The sequence below is a fragment of the Arachis ipaensis genome, chromosome B9, assembly GCF_059453495.1.
Source record: "Arachis ipaensis isolate K30076 ecotype BB chromosome B9, ASM5945349v1, whole genome shotgun sequence".
Lineage (NCBI taxonomy): Eukaryota > Viridiplantae > Streptophyta > Magnoliopsida > Fabales > Fabaceae > Arachis > Arachis ipaensis.
In genome coordinates, this window is record NC_142444.1 from 62,987,764 (window position 1) to 63,006,977 (window position 19,214).

Sequence of the window (19,214 nt, forward strand, 5' to 3'; positions counted from 1 at the left end):
ACAAAGCCCACTCCATCTCCTCTATTTCTTCTTCTTCTACTCTCTTCTTTTTTCTTTTGCTCAAGGACGAGCAACCTTCAAAGTTTGGTGCGGTAAAAGCTAAAGCTTTTTGTTTTTCCATAACCATTTATGGCACCAAAGGCCGGAGAAACCTTTAGAAAGAGGAAAGCGAAGGCAAAAGCTTCCACCTCCGAGTCATGGGAGATGGAGAGATTCCTCTCAAGGGTGCATCAAGACCACTTCTATGAAGTTGTGGCCAAGAAGAAGGTGATCCCCGAGGTCCTTTTTAAGCTCAAAAACGGCGAATATCCGGAGATCCGACATGAGATTCGAAGAAGAGGTTGGGAAGTTCTCACCAACCCTATTCAACAAGTCGGAATCTTAATGGTTCAAGAGTTCTATGCCAATGCATGGATCACCAAGAACCATGATCAAAGTGTGAACCCGGATCCTAAGAATTGGCTTACAATAGTCCGAAGGAAATACTTGGATTTTAGTCCGGAAAATGTAAGGTTGGCATTCAACTTGCCTATGAAGCAAGGAGATGCACACCCCTACACTAGAAGGGTCAACTTTGATCAAAGGTTGGACCAAGTCCTCAGGGACATATGTGAAGAAGGCGCTCAATGGAAGAGAGATTCAAGAGGGAAGCCGGTTCAACTAAGAAGGCATGACCTCAAGCCCGTGGCTAGGGGATGGTTGGAGTTCATCCAACACTCAATCATTCCCACTAGCAACCGGTCCGAAGCTACTATAGATCGGGCTATCATGATACATAGAATCATGATTGGAGAGGAAGTGGAAGTTCATGAGGTTATATCTCAAGAACTCTACAAGGTGGCAGACAAGTCCTCTCCTTTGGCAAGGTTAGCCTTCCCTCATCTCATTTGTCACCTTTGTAATTCGGTTGGAATTGACATGGAGGGAGACATTCTCATTGATGAGGACAAACCCATCACTAAGAAAAGGATGGAAAAAACAAGAGAACCTCATCAAGAGCTTGAGGAAATTCCTCATCATGAAATCCCTGAGATACCTCAAGGGATGCATCTTCTTCCACAAAACTATTAGGAGTAAATCAACACCTCCCTAGGAGAATTGAGTTCCAATATAGGACAACTAAGGGTGGAGCACCAAGAGCATTCCATCATCCTCCATGAAATTAGAGAAGATCAAAGAACCATGAGAGAGGAGCAACAAAGGCAAGGAAGAGACATTGAGGAGCTCAAGCACTCCATAAGATCTTCAAGAGGAAGAACAAGCCGCCATCACTAAGGTGGACCCGTTCTTTAATCTCCTTGTTCTTTATTTTCTGTTTTTCAAATTTTTATGCTTTATGTTATTTTTATTTATGTCTTTATTACATGATCACTAGTGTCTAAGTGTCTATGCCTTAAAGATATGAAAATGAATCCATCACCTTTCTTAAATGGAAAATGTTTTTAATTGAAAAAGAAAAAGAAGTGCATGAATTTCGAATTTTAAAACAGTTTAATTATTTTGATGTGGGGGCAATACTATTGTTTTTCTGAATGAATGCTTGAACAGTGCATATTTTTGAATTTGATTGTTTATGAATGTTAAAATTGTTGGCTCTTGAAAGAATGAAAGGAAAAGGAGAAATGTTATCTGATGATCTGAAAAATCATAAAATTGATTCTTGAAGCAAGAAAAAGCAGTGAAAAGCTTGCAGAAAAAAAAAGGAGGCGAAAAAAAAAAGAGAGAAAAGAAAAAGAAAGAAAAAGAAAAGCAAGCAGAAAAAGCCAATACCCCTTTAAACCAAAAGGCAAGGGTGATAAAAAGGATCCAAGGCTTTGAGCATCAGTGGATAGGAGGGCCCACAGGAATAAAATCCTGGCCTAAGCAGCTAAACCAAGCTGTCCCTAACCATGTGCTTGTGGCGTGAAGGTGTCAAGTGAAAACTTGAGACTGAGCGGTTAAAGTCGAGGTCCAAAGCAAAAAGAAGAATGTGCTTAAGAACCCTGGACACCTCTAATTGGGACTCTAGCAAAGCTGAGTCCCAATCTGAAAAGGTTCACCCAGTTATGTGTCTGTGGCATTTATGTATCCGGTGGTAATACTGGAAAACAAAGTGCTTAGGGCCACGGCCAAGACTCATAAAGTAGCTGTGTTCAAGAATCAACATACTTAACTAGGAGAGTCAGTAATACTATTTGGATTATGAGTTCCTATAGATGTCAATCATTCTGAACTTCAAGGGATAAAGTGAGATGCCAAAACTATTCAGAAGCAAAAAGCTAAAAGCCCCGCTCATCTAATTAATACTGATCTTTATAGATATTTTTGGAATTCATTGTATATTCTCTTCTTTTTTATCCTATTTGATTTTTAGTTGCTTGGGGACAAGAAACAATATAAGTTTGGTGTTGTGATGAGCGGATAATTTATACGCTTTTTGGCATTGTTTTTAGTATGTTTTTAGTATATTTTAATTAGTTTTTATTATATTTTTATTAGTTTTTAAATAAAAATCACTCTTCTGGACTTTACTATGAGTTTGTGTATTTTTCTGTGATTTCAGGTATTTTCTAGCTGAAATTGAGGGACATGAGCAAAAATCTGATTCAGAGGCTGAAAAAGCACTGCAGATGCTGTTGGATTCTGACCTCCCTGCAATCAAGGTGGATTTTCTGGAGCTACAGAAGTCCAATTGGCGTGCTCTCAGTTGCGTTGGAAAGTAAACATCTTGGGCTTTCCAGAAATATATAATAGTCCATACTTTGCCCGAGATTTGATGGCCCAAACAGGCATTCGAAGTCAGCTCAAGAATTCTGGCGTTTAACTCTAAAACTGGCACAAAAGCTGGAGTTAAACGCCCAAACTGGCACAAAAGCTGGCGTTTAACTCCAAGAAAAGCCTCTATACATGGAAGCTTCAATGCTCAGCTGAAGCACACACCAAGTTGGCCCGGAAGAAGATTTCTGCATTAATTACTGATTTTTGTAAACCCTAGGCTACTAGTTTTCTATAAATAGGACCTTTTGCCATTGTATTTACACACTATCAATTTTGGGACGTTTAGTCCTTAGACCTTTGAGGCTGGCCATTCGGCCATGCTTACACTATTTGTTCTTATGTATTTTCAACGGTGGAGTTTCTACACACCATAGATTAAGGTGTGGAGCTCTGCTGTTCTTCATGAATTAATACAAAGTACTATTATTTTTCTATTCAACTCAAGTCTATTTCTTCTCCAAGATATTCATTCGTTCTTCAACTTGATGAATGTGATGATCCGTGACACTCATCATCATTCTCACCTATGAACATGGGCCTGACAACCACCTCTGTTCTACTAGCAATGGCTTGAATGCGTATCTCTTGGGTTTCTAATCTAAGATTGGAACCTTCGTGGTATAGGCTAGAATTAATGGCAGCCATTCCTGAGATCCGGAAAGTCTAAACCTTGTCTGTGGTATTCTGAGTAAGATCTGGGAAGGGATGACTGTGACGAGCTTCAAACTCGCGATTGTGGGGCGTGTGACAGACGCAAAAGGATCAATGGATCCTATTCCGACATGATCGAGAACCGACAGCTGATTAGCCGATGTTGTGAAAGAGCATCAGGACCATTTTCAATGAGAGGACGGGATGTAGCCATTGACAATGGTGATGCCCAACATAAAGCTTGCCATGGAAAGGAGTATGAATGATTGGAAGAAGGCATTAGGAAAGCAGAGGTTCAAGGGGAACAAAGCATCTTCATACGCTTATCTGAAATCCACCAATGAATTACATAAGTATCTCTATCTTTATTTTATGTTTATTTTATGTTTATTTTCATCATCTTAAACTCCATAACCATTTGAATCCACCTGAATGAGATTTACAAGATGACCATAGCTTGCTTCAAGCCGACAATCTCCGTGGGATCGACCCTTACTCACGTAAGGTTTATTACTTGGACGACCCAGTGCACTTGCTGGTTAGTTGTGCGGAATTGTGACAAAGTGTGATTCACGTTTAAGAGCTCCAAGTCTTTGGCGCCATTGTTGATGATCACAATTTCATGCACCAGACACCAAACTTAAAATTTTTAGAAAATCAAACACAAATTTTTGAAAATTTAAAGGAAAACACAAAGAAGACACCAAACTTAGAATTTTTAAAGATCAAGAAAGAACTAAGAACATGCAAATTCGAAAAATTGAAAGAAAATAAAAGCATGCAATTGACACCAAACTTAAAATATGAAACTAAACTCAAACAAAAGACTCAAATTTAGTGACTCTAAACCAACAAATATAAATTATTCCTAATCTAAGCAACAAGATAAACCGTCAGTTGTCCAAACTCGAATAATCCCCTGCAACGGCGCCAAAAACTTGGTGCACGAAATTACAATCACACTTTTGCAACTCTGCACAACTAACCAGCAAGTGCACTAGGTCGTCCAAGTAATACCTTACGTGAGTAAGGGTCGATCCCACGGAGATTGTCGGCTTGAAGCAAGCTATGGTTATCTTGTAACTCTTAGTCAGGATATATCAATAATTCTCAGATTTGATTGTAAAAAGTAAAAGAGCATGAAATAAATACTTGTTTTGGAGTAATGGAGAACAGGTTGAGGTTTTGGAGATGCTCTATCTTCTGAATCTCTGCTTTCCTACTGTCTTCTTCTTCATGCAGGCAAGGCTCCTTCCATGGCAAGCTGTATGTTAGTGGATCACCGTTGTCAATGGCTACCATCCGTCCTCTCAGTGAAAATGGTCCAAATGCGCTGTCACCGCACAGCTAGTCATCTGTCGGTTCTCACTCATGCTGGAATAGGATCCATTGATCCTTTTCCGTCTGTCACTACGCCCAGCACTTGCGAGTTTGAAGCTCGTCACAGTCATCCCTTTGCAGATCCTACTCGGAATACCACAGACAAGGTTTAGACTTTCTGGATCTCAAGAATGGCTGCCTATAATTCTAGCTTATACCACGAAGACTCTTATCTAAATCAGGAGGCTAAGAGATATGTACTCAGTCTAAGGTAGAATGGAAATGGTTGTCAGGCACACGTTCATAGGTAAGAATGATGATGAGTGTCACGGATCATCACATTCATCAAGTTGAAGAACAAGTGTATATCTTAGAGAAGAGACAAGCGTGATTGAATGGAAAACAGTAGTAATTGCATTAATTCATCAAGACACAGCAGAGCTCCTCACCCCCAACCATGGGGTTTAGAGACTCATGCCGTTAGAAATACAATATGAAACATGTAAAGTGTCATGAGGTACAAGATGAATCACTAAAAGTAGTTTTTATAATAAACTAGTGACCTAGGGTTACAGAAAATGAGTAAGCTAGAATAGTTAGAGTAAAAATCCACTTCCGGGGCCCACTTGGTGTGTTCTTAGGCTGAGCATTGAAGCTTTCACATGTAGAGACCTTTCTTAGAGTTAAACGCTAGCTTTTGTGCCAGTTTGTGCGTTTAACTCCAGCTTTCATGCCAGTTCTGGCGTTTTGACGCCATAAATTCTATGCTGACTTGGAACGCCAGTTTGGGCCATCAAATCTTGGGCAAAGTATGGACTATTATATATTGCTGGAAATCCCAGGATGTCTACTTTCCAATGCAATTGAGAGCGTGCCAATTGGGCTTATGTAGCTCCAGAGAATGCACTTCGAGTGCAGGGAGGTCAGAATACAACAGCATCTGCAGTCATTTTTCAGCATCTGAATCAGATTTTGGCTCAGGTCCCTCAATTTCAGCCAGAAAATACCTGAAATCACAGAAAAACACACAAACTCATAGTAAAATCCAGAAATGTAATTTTTGAATAAAAACTAATGAAAAAATAATAAAAACTAACTAAAATATACTAAAAACATACTAAAAATAATGCCAAAAAGCGTATAAATTATCCGCTCATCAGTCACCCACGCGTATGCGTGGGTAGGTAAATAGGTAAGGGACGCGTACGCGTCACAGTGCACGCATGTGTGGAGACAACTGCGCGTTTCGCACAGTGCTTGCGCAATGCTCGCGCAACTCTCGGGTGTCATGTACTTGGGGAACGCATGTAAGGCGACCGACGCGTACGCGTCATGTGCACGCATGCGTGGGTGGGCAAGAGGGCAAAACGACGCGTGAGCGTGCTACATGCGCTCGCATGAGTAGGAGTTGCGCGTTGCGTGCAGTGTTCGCGCAACTCACGGGAAAAATGTACCAAGAGTGACATGTAGAGTGACCGACACGTACGAGTCATGTACACGCACGCGTGGGTAGGCACTTGTGCGTTTCACGCATTGCTAGTGCAATGCTCGCGTAACTCTCGGGAAAAATGTAACCAGAGTTGCAAAAATGCAAGCGACGCGCACGCTCTCAACGCTTACGCGTGGACCCTTTTTTTTTCAACATAGAGAAAGGTATTTTAAGACATTCCTGGTAGGTATTCCAGCTAGATAGTCAAGAAAACAATCGAAAATTCATGCACTACTCAAAATTAAAGCATTTTCTCTGACCTTATCAATTTATCCATACCAAGATTAATGAAATCTACATGAATATCATAACAATTCAACAAAATCAACAAAAGCTAACATTTCTAAGCAACTCAACAACACCAAGAAATCACAAAATTCACAAGAATCTAAAGCTAGAAGCAAGAAAATATACACAAAGAACATCTTACCATGGTGGGGTGTCTCCCACCAAGCACTTTTCTTTAACGTCCTTAAGTTGGACAGTCATTCGCTTAAGCTTCCTCTCCTTTTGGAGCATCCTCCAGTAGGAGCACCTCCACTTCCATTGATGACTTGTAGCCATGGTACTTCTTCACTCTATGTCCATTCACCTTGAAAGTTATATCACTTTGAGGGTCAAATAATTCCACCACTCCTTAGGGCTTTACCTCCTTCACCTTGAAGGGTCCTTCCCATCTTGAACGGAGCTTCCCAGGCATGGATCTGAGCCTCGAGTTATAGAGGAGAACCTCGTCACCTTCTTGAAAATCCTTCTTTTGAATATGGTGATCATGAAATGCCTTAGTCTTTTCCTTGTAGATTCGAGCATTCTTATATGCCTCCATCCTAAGACACTCAAGCGCCTCTAGTTGTAATTTTCTGGCTACACCCGCCTTGCTGAAATCTGTGTTACACTGCTTAACCGTCCAATAGGCCTTATGCTCAATCTCCACCGGAAGGTGGCATGCCTTACCATAGACAATCTGAAAGGGACTCATCCCCAACGGGGTCTTATAAGCCATCCTATATGCCCATAGTCCATCTCCCAACCGAAAGCTCCAATCCTTCCTTTGTGGACTCACCACTTTCTCCAAAATTCGCTTAATCTCCCGGTTGGACACCTCCGCTTGTCCGTTGGTTTGGGGGGTGATAAGCAGTTGCAACCTTGTGCAATACCCCATAGTGCTTGAGTAGTGCCTCTACTTTTCTGTTGCAAAAGTGGGAACCTTGGTTGCTCATGATTGCTCGTGGCGACCCATAGCAGCACACAATATTGTTTCTAATGAAAGAAATCACGGCATTAGCGTCATCAAGGCGGGTAGGTATCGCTTCCACCCACTTTGATACGTATTCAACTACCAACAGAATATATAGATACCCACTTGAGTTGGGAAATGGTCCCATAAAGTCTATGCCCATACATCAAAGATTTCACAGAACAACATTGGTTGTTGAGGCATTTCATCCTTTTGGGATGCATTTCCCGACTTCTAACATTGGTGGCATGACACACAGAATCGGTTAGCATCCTTGAATAAGGTTGGCCACCAGAATCCACAATCCAAAACCTTTTTAGTCATCCGTTGTGGGTCAAAGTGGCCACCACACTCGGATGAATGGCAACTTTCAAGAATGGGTTGGATTTCGGATTCCGGGACACATCTTTGAATTACTTGGTCTACTCTCCTCTTCCACAAGTGAGGGTCATCCCAAATGTAATATTTGGAATCACTCCTCAACTTGTCTCTTTGATGTTTAGAAAAGTTGGGAGGGAAGATCTTAGCAACCAACTAGTTTGCCATAGGTGCAAACCAAGGAAAGCTATCCGAAACAGCATGCAAACTATCCAAAGAGAATGAATCATCAATCAGAAATGGGTCATATTTAAGATTTTTAAGGCGGCTTAAATGATCCGCAACCAAATTTTGGGATCCACTTCAATCCCTAATCTCAATGTCGAACTCTAGCAAGAGCAAGATCCAACGTATGAGCCTAGGTTTCGACTCATTCTTTGTCAACAAATACTTTAAAGCTGCATAATCCATATATACCACTATTTTAGAACCTAGCAAATAAGATCTGAATTTATTTAATGCATGAACAATAGCTAGGAGCTCTTTCTCTGTAGTGGTATAGTTGGATTGTGCCGCATCCAATATTTTTGAGGAATAAGCAATGATATAAGGGAGTTTACCATCGCGCTGTGCAAGCGCGGCACCCACGGCGTGATTTGACGCGTCGCACATTATCTCGAATGGCTGCGTCCAGTTAGGGCCCCTCACAATTGGTGCTGTGGTAAGAGCTCTCCTTAACTCCTCAAATGCATCCGCACAAGCACTATCAAACTCAAAGACCACGTCTTTTTGGAGTAGGCGCGATGATGGCAATGCAATCTTGCTAAAATTTTTGATAAAGCGCCTATAAAATCCTGCATGCCCCAAAAAGGAATGGACCTCCCTCATAGATGAGGGGTGAGATAAACTGGTAATAATATCGACCTTGGCCGGGTCTACAGAAATGCCCTTGTCAGAGACTACGTGTCCTAACACTATACCTTGTCTCACCATGAAGTGACGTTTTTCAAAATTTAGGACAAGGTTAGTGTCAACACACCTAGCTAAGACTTTGGTCAAGTTCTCTAAGCAACTATCAAATGAAGTTCCATATACACTGAAGTCATCCATAAAGACTTTCAGACAGCTCTCCATAAGATCGGAAAAGACACTAGTCATACACCGCTGAAAAGTAGCGGGTGCATTACATAGCCCAAATGGCATTCTTTTGTAAGCAAAGGTGCCAAAGAGACAAGTAAATATGGTCTTTTCTGATCCTCAGGAGCAATGTGAATCTGGAAGTAACCAGTAAAACCATCAAGAAAGCAATACTGGGATTTACCCACAAGCAGGTCCAACATCTAGTCAATGAAGGGCAAAGGGTAGTAGTCCTTCCTTGTAGCGGCATTCAACCTTCTATAATCGATGCACACCCGCCAAGCATTTTGCACTCTTTTGGTGACCACTTCACCATCATCCTTCTTAACTGCAGTGATGCCCGATTTCTTTGCAACAACTTGGACCGGGCTCACCCACTCACTGTCAGAAATCGGATATATGATACCTGCATCAAGTAGCCTTGTGACCTCCTTCTTCACCACATCAAGGATGGTGGGGTTGAGCCTTCTTTGAGGTTGTCTAACCGGCCGAGCTCCCTTTTGGAGAAAGATACGATGCATACACATGCAGGGGTTAATCCCCACAATGTCGGCCAAGCTCCAATCGATTGCTTTCTTGTGCTTCCTTAGGACATCTAGGAGCTTCTCTTCTTCTTGGTTAGAAAGCTCACTAGCAATAATGACCGGAAACCTTTGGTTGTCCTCTAAGAATGCATACTTCAAATGAGATGGAAGAGGCTTCAATTCACTCTTTGCCTCAAATTGAGGTTCCTTTTCATCAAGCTCCTGGAGTTCATTCTCAACAACTTTCTCTTGTTCACCCTCTTGGTCATTCGTCTCTTCAACAATAGGGTAGCACAACTTGTTGTGATCCTCTCTTTGTACCTCCACTACTACCTCATCGATTACATCACATCGGAGAACGGAATGCTCTTCGGATGGGTGTCTCATGGCTTCTTCCAAATTAAACTTGATAGTCTTGTCTCCGACCTCAAAGGAGTATGTGCCGGTGAAGGCATCCAATTTGAACTTAGAGGTCTTCAAGAAGGGTCTACCAAGCAAGACCGAGGAAGAGCTCCTATTATCTGTTGGGGGCATTTCAAGGATGTTGAAATCAAATGGAAACACCAAGTCCTTGATCGCCACAAGTACATCTTCCGCTATTCCCACAACGGTAATCACACTCTTGTCAGCTAAGGCAAATTTGGCCACCGACCTCTTTAATGGAGCTAAATTCAACCGCACAAAGATAGATAATGGCATGATGCTCACACAAGCCCCTAGATCACACATACAGTCATGAAAAGCAACTCCCCCAACACGGCAAGACACCAAACATGGTCTAGGGTCGCTACACTTTTTCGGAATAGGCTTTACTAAGGAAGAAATAGAATTACCCAATGACAATATCTCCAATTCACCTATCCTATCCTTATGTGTGCAAAAGTCCTTTAAAAATTTTGCATACTTCGGAATTTGTTGAATGGCATCAATAAGTGGGATGGTTACCTCAACCTTCTTAAATACTTGAAGCATGTTTAAATCAAACTCCGGAGTCTTCTTGGCCTTCTTTACCATGGAAGGAAATGGGATAGGAATGGATTCATCCACTATAACCTTCCTCTTGGGTTCCTTAAGGCTTACTTCTTCTTCCTCATGCCTTGTGTCTATCTCCTCTTCTTCACTTGGAACTTCAACAACCACTTCTTCCTCATGAATATCTTCCATGACCCTAGGAGGTATCTCCTCCAATGTAGTTCTCGGCCATAGAGTAATGGCGTTGAGGCCGCCCTTTGAGTTTGGAAGGGGTTGGGATGGAAGGTTAGAAGAGCTTGAGGGTTGGTTAGTGTTGTTGTTGGAGGAGGACAAGGCCAACTTTGAAATCATATCGGTGAGATTGGCCAATTGAGCATTCATGGCATTAAATTGAGCCTTGTTGTTCTCATCCTATTTTTCCATAGTAGCTCTAAGTTCATCAACTAGGTTGGTGGAAGAGGAGGAGGATTGGTTGGATTATTGTCTTTGATATGGTGCTTGGTATTTGGTGTAGTTATTTTGGTTTTGATGGGATGCTTGGTTGTGGTGATTTTGGTTGGCTTGATGGTTGTTGTTGTTATGGTGAAATTGGGATGAAGATTGGTGCTTGTTGTTGTAGTGAGAAGAAGACTTGTTCCATCTTTGATTTTGATTGCTCCCTTATGCATTATCCCTCCACCCTTGATTATGATTATTGCCATGAGAGTAATTGTTTTGGCCTTGAGAGGGATAGGGTGGACGCTTGTTATAATTCACATTGGCTACGGCAAGGGTGTACTCCTCTTGAATTTGGTGACATTGATCGGTGTAATGTGTGGTGCTAGAGCACAAACCACAAATTCTAGGAGGACTTTCAAGTTGAGGAATTTGGGGAGGGGCATGGATGGCTTGGATGGAGTAGAATGCCTTTTCTTCTTTGTGCATCTCCGTAAGGATAGTAGTTATATCCCCAAGCACCTTGGTTAAGTTTGTTTCGGAAGGGGGTGCTTCTACCACACCCTTGAGGGGATTGCTTCCTACCCTTACATGTTATATGGCCTCGGCAACATCATTTATCAAGCTCCAAGCTTCTCCCGTCGTCTTGTTTTTGGAAAGGGAACCACCACTAGAGGCGGTGAGCAATCTTCTATCTTCCGCAGAAAGACCTCCGGTGAAGTAACTAATGAGCAAGTGAGTGTCCAATCCATGGTGTGGACAAGATTCCAATAGCCTCTTGAACCTTGTCCAATACTTATACAAACTCTCTTGGTCCTTTTGCATTATACCCGAGATTTCCTTCTGGATGTAGTCGGTCTTCTCTGGCGGAAAGAACTTGTCTAGAAACTCTCTTCTCAAAAAATCCCAATTGGTCACAATCTCATCTGGTTGGGAATAGAATCACGTTTTTTCTTGTCCCTCAAGGGAGAAGGGGAAAGCAAAATCCATAATAGCCACCTCATCGGCTCCATGCCTTCGAGCTGTAGAACAAGCAACTTGAAAATCTCTTAGATGTCAGAAAGGATCTTGACCCAGAAGCCCATGATACTTGGGGAGTAGATTTATCAAGCTATTCTTCAACTCAAAGTTTGGATTAAGGTTGGGATACCTTGCTTGCAAAGGTTGAAGTATGATATCCAGAGCCCCTTGTTCATGCAAGGTGATTCGGCGTGGCTCCACCATGTATTGTTCACCTGTAGGATGCAAAGATGTATTAGTGGTGCCAACAGAAGAGTAGGAAATAGCGGACTCCAAGTCACTCTCGGTTCTGTCTAGTGATTCGGTATGCTCCTCAAGAGAGGCCGAAGTACTAGCCGTATAGTCCAACCGCCGTCTAGCTTGCCGAGTATGTAACAAAGTTCTTTGAATCTCAAGGTCAAGCTCGACTAAGCTAGAGTTTGATTGAGACCGAGTCATCAAACTTGGAAGTCATAGCACATGCACAAAAGAAATCTAAAGTACAACTAAGTATTGAAAGCAAGTAAACTATCTACACTATTAACATATTCACATAACCAATGTCAAGATATACGTTACAACCATTCTCCAGCAACGGCACCAAAAATTTGATAGCTAGAATTATTGTCGGTTTAGAATTTCTCTTAATAGAAATATAACTTCGTTGTAAGCAAAGTTCCAAACCAACTAATAACTCTCGATCAAATTTTAAAGAATTGGTTGTCACAAAGTTCAACCCGAATAAAAGTAAACCAAAGTATTCAAACCTCGGGTCGTCTCACAAGGAATGGGCAAACATGTGCATCAACATTGGTTAGAATTCCGGGGTTGGGTGTCATGATCAAGAGATTAAACTACTAGACTTAACAAGCAAGAAATCTTAAAGTGCAAGAAACTAAATCAAACAACTAAGGCAAGGTATGAGCAATTTCAAGTTAACAAGATAACATCCAATATAATTCTACTCTAGAACTAAGCAAGTGACTATAACTAAAATTAAGCAATTGAAATTTGTGGGGTTCAAATATGAATAATAAAAGCAACTCTTGGCTAGGCATAGGAATTGGGGTCACCATCCTTGTCTAATAACCATATCGTGACAATTATGAGGAACAAAACTCACTAAGTCTACCTCCAAGAGCTTTAAGTATGTAATATTTACTCCTAAGCTTGAGGTACGTCAAGTGGCTTGATCAATCTCAACTCATAAGTCCCAATCCAACTACCAATGGACTTAGTAGTGGATTAGTGTCAATGGGTATCAACTTGACCACTAAGGGTTCTCAAATCACCAAATAAATTAGACCCAATGACTAAAGTTTATCCAATTCCCTTAGCCTAGGCCAAGAGTAGAGAAAACTACTCCATAATCAAAGGAAATATTTCATCAAACACATGGCATGCATTAATAACAGACATATTCAAATTGCAAATAAATTGGAAATTGAAAGTACCCACTAACAATTATCAATAGAAAACTACTCAATTAACACTATTAATTATGGAAAACATCAATGTATCATTAACAATTCAAGATCCACAAAGTTCACAAGATGAATAGAAAATGGGAAATAACAAGAAAACATAAATCTAACACAAGATCTCAACAAAATTATACTAGCGAATTCAAATTAAGTAATCAAAACTGGAAATCAACAAAACCCAATTCAGAATTCAACAAAGGAAGATCAAATCAAACTAGATCTAGAGAGGAACAAGGATTTCTCTCTCTAGAAGAATAAAAACTAAAAACTAGCCGAAATTATGTCTAAGTGTGTAATGAATGATCCCCCCTTTCCCCCTAGAGTTCCTGTGTCTTTTCCATGCAGAATCAACTTGAAATTGGGCCTGTTGAGCCTCAAAAATTGCCAGCCACGATTTTTTTAATGAGGTCATGTGCTGCTCGTCACGCGTACGCGTCATGTACGCATACGCGTCGGTGGAGGATTCGCTAATCCACGCGGATGCGTCACTCTTCGCGTGCCATGCCTAGCTCCTTGCACCCACGCGTGCGCGTGGGGTACGCGTGCGCGTCGCAGCCGATTTTTCAAAGCCCAATTCTGAATGTTCCTTCCATTTGTGCATGCTTCCTTTCTCTCTTCTAGGTCATTCTTGCTCTACAAACTCCGAAATCACTCAACAAACATATCACTGCATCGAATGGTAATGGAAGAGGATCAAAATATGGCATTTTTAAGGAAAAAGAAGCATGTTTTCCATTATGAGGCAATATTAGGAAGAGAACACAAAATCATGGAATTTCTATGAATAAGTATGGAAAATATTGATAAAACCTCCCAAAATCTACACAATATAAACCACAAAATTCGGGTTTATCAACTTGTCGGTGGAAATTTGTTGAGAGACAGATTTTCGTGGATCGAGTTTATGTCGCCGTTGTCGGGGATTGATTTTGCATTGACAATGATTAAATTGGAGGATAACTAGATTGAACACTTTTTTTTGTTGATTAGTTTTATTTTAGTTGTTTATTTTTGTTCTCTGCAATTTAAGTGGTTTTTCCTTGTTTATTTATTCACTAACTGTTTGTGATATTGCCTCATTAAGAATCCCTCATTTATGACAATGGAGATTCCAATTTATTTTGGTGATTATTGTTTGAGACAGAGCTTTTTGCAAGAAAGAAAGGAGCATCCATCATATTTTGGTCAATCAAATTTCATGGGAAACTTTCCACCACCACAGAATGATTCACGTTATTATGTCCATGGTGGGTGGGAGTATCAAGAACATGAAATGGGGTACTTTCAAAGCCATAAAATGGTCCATATTTTGATGAAATTGATCGCTACTCAAGTTGTGGCTGATGACAAGTCATCTTATGCTAGTTTCACAAGTATTTTTTATTTGTTTCATTAGGTTTTATGCACTTTCTTGCACAATAAGTAAGTGGTTGGAGTGGAATTTCATTATTTTTTTATTCAATCAAACATCATTTATTTTATACAAAATCATGAGATTTATGCAAGAATTAAGTGATTATTATGAATGATGCGAATTTTTAAGATTTTGGTGAGACTTTGATTGCTGTTTTGATTGAATACAGGTGAGAAAATGAAGAGAAAGAGGGTCAGTACAGAGCAACATTGCGTTCAAACAAAGAACGCCACGCTCAGTAAGCGACGCACCCGTGTGGAAAAGTGAACGCTGCGCTCACTTTGAGAACGCAACGTTCCCCTGGAAGCAATAACAAGTGCACCTCTGATCCACTTCATACAAGGCCAAAAAGCCCACTCCAAGGACTAAAAGCCAGAATTGGAAAGTGTATAAATAGATAGGAATTTGATTTCATTGGGGAGCTCTCTTTTAATTTCCTTTTAGAATTTTAGAATTGAGATCAGATCTGAGTTTTTCTTTCTGTTTTGTTTTCTCTCTTCTGCAACTTCTACTTTATGTTTTTGGGTCTTTTGACTTCGGATTGAAGAATTCTTCTGAATTCCTTCATCTTGGAGTTCTCATTTATTTTTTCCCTTTGATAGTTTTATAAGTTGGAGATCTGATCATAGTTTACTTTCTGATTTTCTTTCTTCTGCAATTTCTTTTCTGTTTTGTTAAGAGAGCAATTGAGATCTAAATTTTCTTTCTGTTTTAGTTACTCTTCTACAATTGTCAATTTCTCTTTTAGGATTTTAAAGTTGATCTAAGTTTTCATTCTGTTTTGATTCTTCTGCAATGTTACAATTCTGTTTTAGTACTGAAATCCTGATTTGAATTTCTTCATCCGAGAGTTCTTTATTTTACTGCATTTTACATTTTCTATTTCTGTTTTGATTTCCAGCACCCAAATCCCTTTATTCTTCATGCAATTTAAGTTTCCTGTCAATTTAGATTCAGCAATTTAAATTTCTTGCACTTTAAGTTTCTGTAATTTACCTTTCTTGCAATTTAAGTTTCAGCTCTTTTAAATTTCTTGCACTTTAAGTTTCTGCAATTTACTCCTTCTGCACTTTAAGATTCTGTCAATTTACCTCCTGCATTTTATTTTCTTGCAATTTATTAACTGTTACTCGAATTTCACCCCAAATCATCAAATATTCGCTTAACTAAATTCATCACGATACCAAAGTTGCTCAATCCATCAATCCCTGTGGGATTGACCTCACTCCCTGTGGGATCGACCTCACTCCTGTTAGTTATTACTACTTGATGCGACTCGGTACACTTGCCGATGAGTTTTCTGTTGAATCGTTTTTCCCTTATCAAGTTTTTGGCGCTATTGCCAGGGATTGATATAGATTGACAATGATTAAGTAGGGTGATAATCTAGATTAAGCATTTTTCTTTGTTTTTGTCAAGCATACTAACTATTTGAGTTTTCGTTTCAGCTAACCCTAACCTCACTCTAGAAGTAGAGTGAATTGTTTTTGGTTTTTGGTTTTGTGTGTGTTTTATGCCAGGAGGAAAAAGAGGTGGGTCCACCTCCTTTGATTCTGAGCCAGAGAGAACATTTTTGAGATTAAGAAGAGAAGCAAGAGAGAAAGGAGTTGTTGGAGAAGAAGACTCAGAAGAGGAAGACCAAGAGATAGAAGGAAATCCCCCTAATCTACCAGAGGAAGTGGCCAACAATGGTCCACCTCAGAGGAGAGTTCTAGCTTCTTACACATTCCCTAATCCAAGGCACTGTGGGAGTAGCATTCTCACTCCCAATGTTCATGCAAACAATTTTGAGTTGAAGCCTCAACTCATTACTCTGGTGCAGAATAATTGTTCCTATGGAGGAGGTCCACTTGAAGATCCAAACCAGCACTTATCCATCTTTCTAAGAATTTGTGAAACTGTTAAAACCAATGGTGTGCATCTATACATTTACAAGCTGCTGTTATTTCTATTTTCCCTGAGAGACATGGCTTCTCAATGGCTAGAGACATTTCCCAAGGAGAGCATCAACAACTGGGAAGATCTAGTTAGCAAATTCCTAGCCAAGTTCTATCCACCCCAAAGAATTATCAGACTAAAGACAGAGGTACAAACATTTACTCAAATGGATGGAGAGTCACTGTATGATACCTGGGAGAGATACAAAGCCTTAATCAGGAAGTGTCCCCTAGAAATGTTTAGTGAATGGGATAGACTTCAAAACTTCTATGAAGGATTGACACTGAGAGCTCAAGAGGCCATTGACTATTCAGCAGGAGGCTCAGTGCAACTCATGAAGACAGCTGAGGAAGCTCAAAATGTGATAGACACTATGACGAGCAACCAATACTTCTATGATCATCAAAGGCAACGCCAACCAGCTCAAAGGAAGGGTGTATTGGAGCTGGAAGGTGTGGATACCATTTTGGCACAAAATAAAGTGATGCATCAATAGATCCAGCAACAAATGGAGATGATGGCCAAGAGGATTGATGTTCTTCAAATTGCAGCCGTGAACACTGAAAATCAACCACCAACTGGGTGGGGGCAGAATGAAGAAATCTATGAAGAGCAGCAGCAAGAGCAAGTTAACTATATGCACAATCAAGGTGCTGGTCAGAATGAATTTCATGGTGATACTTACAACCCTTCTTGGAGGAACCACCCCAATCTGAGGTGGGGAGACAATCAGAACCAAAACTCATGGCAGAGGAATTCTAACTCAGGTAACTCCCGCATAAACCACTAGAACCATCAGCAGACTAATCAAAATCTATACAGAAAATCACAAAATAACTACCCAATTCTAACTTCTATCCACCCTACAACCCATTAATTAACCAAAACAATTTCCACCAACCATCCTCATCTCACACTCAATCACAATCACCCTAAGAGTCCCAAAGAATCTCCAATCTAGAGACGATGATGGAGAAGATGATGAAACATCAAAAGCTAGCTAACAAAAATCATGAAGCTTTATTAAGAAACCTGGAAAGACAAATAGGCCAATTATCCAAACAACCAGAGAGACCAACCAATACCTTCCCCAGTGACATCATTCTAAACCCCAAAGAGGAATGTAAAGCAATCCAACTGAGGAGTAGAAGAACATTGGAGGATGATAAGGTTGGTAGTAAGAAGAAAGTGGCAATTGAAGAAAAGAACCAGGAAGAGCTCAAGGAGAAGGATGAGGAACCACTAGCTTCAAAGAAGGGAAAGCAGATTATTGAGGAACATTCACAAGAACAGAGTAAAGAAGTGAAGCCTTACACTCCTCCTCTACCATACCATCAAAGATTGCAAAAGGAGCTAAAGGATCAATAGTTCCCCAAATTTTTAGAAGTTTTTAAGAAGCTGGAGATCAACATCCCACTTGCTGAAGCATTGGAGCAGATGCCTCTATATGCTAAGTTCCTCAAAGAGCCCATCAACAAAAAGAGAAGCTAGAATGAAAGGGAAACAGTGTTCTTAACTTAAGAGTGCAGTGCAATAATCCAAGAAGGACTCCCACCAAAGCTCAAAGATCCTGGGAGTTTCTTTCTGCCTAGCACCATTGGCAATATGTCTATTGATAAGGCATTATGTGATTTAGGATCAGGTATCAATTTGATACCCTTATCTATGATGAGAAAGTTGTCTATCGAAGAAGTGAAACCTCTAAGGATGACCTTGCAACTAGCTAATAGATCAATGGTGATCCCTAGGGGAATGGTTGAAAATCTCTTAGTCAAGGTGGGTAAGTTCATTTTCCCAGCAGACTTTGTGATTTTGGATTTGGATGAAGAGGGAGGTGACTCTATCATATTGGGAAGACCTTTCCTAGCCACAGCAAGGGCCATCATTTATGTAGAAAAGGGGAAAATGACTTTGAGAGCACATGATGAGAAGATCATTCTGAATGTCTTTACGGAAATGCAACTACTGTTGAAGAGAACACCTGCATGAGAGTTGAAAAGGAATACTTGAACTGGAAGGAAAAAGCCAAGGAGGCACTTATCAGCTCACCTGTGAAGCGAAAGATAGACAGTGGAGAAGAAACAGAGGGTAAGGAACATGTGAAGGCTGAGAAGAGAAGGCAGGAAGAGATTGAAGATTTGATCATTGGGAAGAAAGTCCCTAACATAAAACCTTCCTCCAAGAAAGAAGGGCCACTGAAGAAAGAAAAAAAGAGCAAGAAAAGGGCTCCAAAAGGGTAGAGAAACAAAAGAATACTAACTGAAGGATTCTCAAAAGGGGACAAAGTAAGATTGATCTACCAGCAGTTGGAGACAGATCCACAAATTGATGATTATTACACTGTCAATAAGATACTCTCATTAGAGCATATGGAGATTGATCATCAACGTACAGGAAGAAGGCTCACAGTGAGAGGGGACAAGCTGAGGCACCATAATCATCAGCCACCCTAACAAGGAACTAATGTCAAGCTAGTGACACTAAAAGAGCGCTCCATGGGAGGCACCCCATGATTTAATTTTCTTGCTGTTATTTTAAT

The 19,214-nt window shown here is 40.5% G+C and overlaps 1 protein-coding gene across 1 annotated transcript; it reads left to right on the top strand.

Moving 5' to 3' along the window:
* The first annotated feature begins 18,280 nt into the window (after window positions 1-18,280).
* LOC148544879 (uncharacterized) lies at window positions 18,281-18,664 on the top strand. Its single transcript, XM_088499005.1, has one exon. The coding sequence runs from the start codon at window positions 18,281-18,283 to the stop codon at window positions 18,662-18,664; it is 384 nt and encodes a 127-aa protein (XP_088355131.1).
* Window positions 18,665-19,214: the final 550 nt, after the last annotated feature.

Coding starts and splice junctions, on each gene's coding strand:
- LOC148544879 (XM_088499005.1), top strand. CDS start 18,281: ATGTCTATTGATAAGGCATTATGTGATTTAGGATCAGGTATCAATTTG.